General features: G+C 52.4%; 1 protein-coding gene across 2 annotated transcripts in view; it reads left to right on the top strand.

Moving 5' to 3' along the window:
- Positions 1-4,508, top strand: part of KCTD15 (potassium channel tetramerization domain containing 15) — a 14,417-nt gene extending 9,909 nt beyond the window's left edge. Inside the window, exons 5-6 of one of the 2 annotated variants that reach the window (XM_011371846.2) lie at positions 104-409; positions 1,541-4,508. In XM_011371846.2, coding sequence (XP_011370148.1) covers positions 104-409; positions 1,541-1,699 — 465 coding nt within the window. In that variant the 3' untranslated portion in view covers positions 1,700-4,508. Of the gene's footprint in view, positions 1-103; positions 705-1,540 lie in introns of those variants that run through there. The other variant, XM_011371845.2, reaches the window with a different exon arrangement.
- Positions 4,509-5,282: the final 774 nt, after the last annotated feature.

Raw genomic sequence — 5,282 nt, 5'->3', positions numbered from 1 at the left:
GGTGGCGGGTGTCACAGTTCTGTGGACTAGTGAGAGGAGGCCCTCCTGGAGTTGGAAAGGGCAGCCCCCCACCGCCCCCCACCCTGTCTGCACATGTCCGCAGGACTTCAGCCTGCTGTACGAGGAGGCAAGGTACTACCAGCTGCAGCCCATGGTGCGCGAGCTGGAGCGCTGGCAGCAGGAGCAGGAGCAGCGGCGCCGCAGCCGGGCCTGCGACTGCCTGGTGGTGCGGGTCACGCCAGACCTGGGTGAGCGGATTGCGCTCAGCGGTGAGAAGGCCCTCATCGAGGAGATCTTCCCCGAGACCGGGGATGTCATGTGCAACTCCGTCAATGCCGGCTGGAACCAGGACCCCACGCACGTCATTCGCTTCCCGCTCAATGGCTACTGCCGGCTCAACTCGGTGCAGGTGAGGGCTGCGCCGGCCCCACTCACCTCACCCCTGCCTCCCCAAAGCCCTCCGGCACAGGAGAGATGGAGGGAGGCGCAGTCCCCGAAATGGCAAAGCCCTCTGTGCCATCTCACAGAAAAAGCAACAATGTGTCGATGCATAATTTATATCCTGCTCATAATTAAATGATGGTGCCTGGGGGATGGACTTAAAAAAATTGATCTGTGCTCTTTTTTTTTTTTTTTTTTTTTTCCCAAAAGGATGTTCTATAAAAATTGTCCAGAGTACTTTCACCAAAGCGTGCTTCATTTGACACCCAGAGTCAGAGTTTGGATTCAAATTAAACCCAGGCAACAGGAGCCGCAGGTCAGAGGCTGAGAGTGGAGGTGGTCTGCAACCCCTTCCTCACCCTGCTGACCTGGGCCACTGTCCCAAACAGTTGCCCAGAGTGTTTCTGGAGAGGCTTTCCATAGATGGCGTGAGAGCTGGGAAGCCCAAGATGGAATGGGACTTATTTTCCACCGGCTCTTCCAGACCCAAGAGCAGACTCCTATTTCAAGCTTGGGGCAGAAAGAGTGGACTTTGTGGGGGAAATCCTCCCCACCCCCCACCCATGCATACATTCCACAGGCTGTCAGTGAGAACTGGCTAGCTGCGGGACATAGGTGTCAGACAGTGACCAGACCCCAACGGCAGACTCGAACAGAGAGGACTCTTCCTCTTCACCCCAGCTCCCTTGAGCTGATGAGCCCCCAGGCTTCAAACCATCTGGGACTCACAGCTTAGGGAAGCAGGTGGCTGCCCAGAGGCTGGGGGCAGGGTCTCTTTATTATTGAGGAGGGGCCCTGGGACCACACTTCGGGAGAGAGTGAGGTAGGTTACATCCTGGAGAAGAGATGAGGGACCCAAAGTCTCTGTGTCCCTGAATCAAGGGTATGGACCCCTGAGGCATCAGTGTGGGGTAGCCCACTGAGGCTTAGTCACTCAAGGGCCCTCGGGCCAGGCTGCTTCTGTCCCTCCTGTGTTTGCCCAACTGGGACCTCTGTAATCTTAACAAGAGGAGGGTAGCTTGCGCTCGCTACCTCCCACCAGGCCACGCCAGGCAGACTTGTAGCTGGGCACTCCTGACCCCTCTTTCTTCCCCGGCAGGTCCTGGAGAGGCTGTTCCAGAGGGGTTTCAGCATGGCCGCATCCTGCGGGGGTGGTGTGGACTCCTCCCAGTTCAGCGAGTATGTGCTTTGCCGGGAGGAGAGGCGGCCGCAGCCCACCCCCACCGCTGTCCGGATAAAGCAGGAACCCCTGGACTAGGCCCTGCCTCAGTGCGCGCCTGAGGCCTCTTGGCCCTGGGGACAGCCCAGGGACCTGGAAACAGTGCTGGGGAGTTCTGCCTATACCTGCTTAGCGGTAGGACTAAGGGTGGGGCTAGAGGATCCAAAGCTACCCCAGGGAGCCCCAGGTGTCATGGCAACAGAATGTGGGGTGCTAGAGGCATGCCTGCTGAAGGACTGTTGATGTGACCCAAAGGTGCCTCAGTGGGAACTCTGCCGCCAGTTCCCCAGTCCCCTTGGCTCCCCAGCCCGACACACATCCTTTGAGGCTCCAGGACCTGCCGCGGTGGGGTCAGCACAGGCCTCCCCAGCCCACGGCAGAGAAGCGCTTCATCCTTCTCCACGTGTGGCAGACTCCAGTGGGTCTCCTTGCGTCAGAAATGGCTTATTTTTCTACAGTATTTAAGACAGAAATAACTGTAACTGCACAAGCCAGAGAGGAGGACAAGGACCAACACTTCTTTATCTGGTGCTCCGTTCTCAGATGCGTGGCATGCAGGAATGTTGGAAGAGCTGCCGGGCACTCCAGCCCAGGTGCCCACAGAATGGGGCTTGGATACTTGTGGTCCCTGCTCTAGGGACTGAGGTAGGGAGGGTAGTGCTGTAGGAGCCGAAGCAGGGCCCCCTGGGGGCAGGGCTGCTGGGAGGAGGGTATGAGGGGCAGATGGCTGTGGAACCATCTGACACCCTGACTTTTGCTGCCACCTGGGGCACAGGCCACACACTAGGTGGGTCACCTGACCTCCTAATGCCCAGGGGCTTCCAGTCCTGTTTGTATGTCCTCACACCTGGGCTCCCAGAGGAATCTTTCCCCATCCAGACCAGCCACAGGGCCACATGGCATCCTTACCTCAGGAATGGGCCCCATGGTGAAGGGCCCATCTGTCAGCAGCATCCTCTGGGGCCCCGCCTCAGGAAGCCGTCCTCAGCTCTGATTTTCCCATACTAATATGCACACTGAATTTTAATTAAACTTGTTATACTGGCCTGCCAGTTGGAAGTGATTCTAATAAGGATTGGCCCCAAGGGGTCCTCATAGACCGGCTGCCTCCCTGAAGATAGGCCCAAAGATGGACACCCCGGCCATGTCATGCTTGCCCAAGCCGGCTCTTCCCCAGGTGGATAACCTGCAGACAAATGCTTTGTGGGTAGGGTGCCTGACTGGTACTGCCCTGCATACAATGCCTGTAGACTTGTATATGACTCCTTTAATATTGTAAAGATGCTGATGTACAATTGTCGTGTTTGTGTAAACACATTACGTTCCTGGTTTATGCCATAAACGATGCTATAAAGCAAAAGACTGAGGCTCTGTCCCATGCAGAAGCAGCAGTGGGTTCCTGCGTTGGATGTTGTGCAGGAGGCTTGGGGGTGGGAGTCCTCCCTCTGTTCCTTCAGTTCAGATAGAGGAAGAACCCCCAGCGCTAGCTGGGGGAGGGACAGGGTCCCGAGCTGGCGGTTATTTATTGTATTTGGGTGTTTTCCTTTCCGTTGTCCCTTTCTCCGTGGGGCAGCACAGATTCTGAATTCTTATCACAGCCCCTAACCAGATGTGAACCAGGGGAAGGCAGACAAGGTGTTGGTGGGCTTTTGAACCTAGTTTTAAGTGTTTGAGGTTTTCCCTCTCTCTGGCTTTTGGTTGAGGTCGATGTCCTCTTTAGAGCCCCACAGAGCTGTAGGAGAAGGTTACAGTCCACAGCTCAGGTCAGCCAGGGGACATGCAGCCCCCGGCATGAAAAGGGCAGATCACCCAAGCACAGCACAAGACCTCAGTGCAATCTCTTGAGGGTATTCATGTAGGCCTCCAATTTTAATGAGACTTTTTGTATTTTTCCTCAAAGCCCTTATGTTCTAACCCATAAGGACCCTTTTACATGCCCAGTAAGGGCCACCAGCCTCAACCTGCCTGGAGGATGAGAGCACAGCCGCTTCCTGTCTGAGGTTGCAAAGCAGACGCCATCCCACTGTACAATCTAATTTGCTGGACAGATTTGCTAGCCTTCTCCTTTGCTTAGCAACGCGCCTCCAGTTGGCACATCTGCATTTTGGCATCTGAGGTTCACATCTGAGAGGAGGAGAAAGTGTTGTATTTATTAGAAAGGAAATCTTGTGAAAACAGCTCAGTGCCACGTGTGTTCATGGATTTTTCTGGTACGAGAGCCAGCAGGATTACTGATTGGTGGAGATTCCCTAACATTTTTAAGCAAACTAGTTTGAGTAAACCATTGTGCTTGAAAAAAAAAAAAAAAAAGTACCTTTCTGAATGTTACTCTTAATTTATTTCTTTTTTACTAAGTCGTAAAATCAGGAAGTACAATTTTACATAAACTGGGGAATTTCTGAATTTGTAAAGAAATGCCACGCTCTCATAGAAATGGTAAAATTCTAATATACATAGTCCCCATAAACAATAAGTACAAATTATCAATTCCTTTAAAACATTTACATACTTCCTGGAATGAATATATTACAAATAATCTTTTGATGGAATACCAGCAGTATAAATGTTACTTCTGCTCTTTGTAAACCTCAAAACTAATTATTTTTTATTATAAGCAACTGGAAGGAGAGCTGTTGCAACACCTGCCTTTTTCCTACCAAACTTCTGCCAGAGCAGGAGAATTTGGCAAAGCCACAGCAGGTGGCTTCTGCCACTGTCCTACTCACATGGGGCTCCAAAGCCAGGTCACAACACTAAGAATATCTTTTAAAAAGTGTTTGTTTTTTTTTTTTAAAGCTACCACTTGACTGTGTTCCTTAGGTAAATAAAGGATATTTTATAAATTACACACACAGATTTAGTGCTTTGTTTCTAATCCACTGAGGCAGCCACAAGAAGGTACTCTGGCTTGGATGATGGTTGGGCCACCATTCCTCATACTTGGGACTTGACCACTGAATAGGACATTGAGTAGCCCAAGTCCCCAGTACTTAACCTTCCCATTCTGAGGAGCTGCTATGGACAGCTGGGCCCTAAACACCTGCATGGCCCCCAGGTGCCTCGCATGCACCCTGCTGGCAGACCTGGGATCAAGGGCGGTGCAGGCATGGCTTCCGGACTTCCTCGCCTCTTCTGAACTCAACCCCAGATTCATGTGTTTAGGGTGCAGTGGGCCTTTTCCACTGTATTGATTTTACATGTGTGTGTGTATGAACCAAGCCACTAGTACATTCGAAATGGGCAAAGCACAAATGTGAGAAGTGGGGATGCAATTTCCGCTGAGCCTTTGATCAAGAGAAGACTGTATTGGCTGAGCCTAGCAGAGTCTAATGAGCACAGGGTTGGGGGACTACCCTCCTCCCTAACCAGGAGGCAGACCTGCTGAGATGGTCTCATCCCAATGGGCCCTGTCCTCCCTGACTCTGGAGACAGGAAAACAGCTGCAGTGGCTCTGGAGGACACTCTAGAACACAGAAAGTTAGCATTTCTCCTAAGTGGGTGACAAGGTGGAACATGCAAAAATGGGGGCTGCCAGTTCGAGGTGGACTGCTTGGTTCAACCCAGTGGGGACCTCTAAACAGAGCTGGAGGGACAACAGTTGTCCAGATGGGGCACCTGCTAG

The sequence above is a fragment of the Pteropus vampyrus genome, unplaced genomic scaffold (assembly GCF_000151845.1).
Source record: "Pteropus vampyrus isolate Shadow unplaced genomic scaffold, Pvam_2.0 Scaffold196, whole genome shotgun sequence".
NCBI classification, from domain to species: domain Eukaryota; kingdom Metazoa; phylum Chordata; class Mammalia; order Chiroptera; family Pteropodidae; genus Pteropus; species Pteropus vampyrus.
Note: the sequence above shows the minus strand (reverse complement) of the source record. Positions and strands in the feature narration are given on the sequence as shown.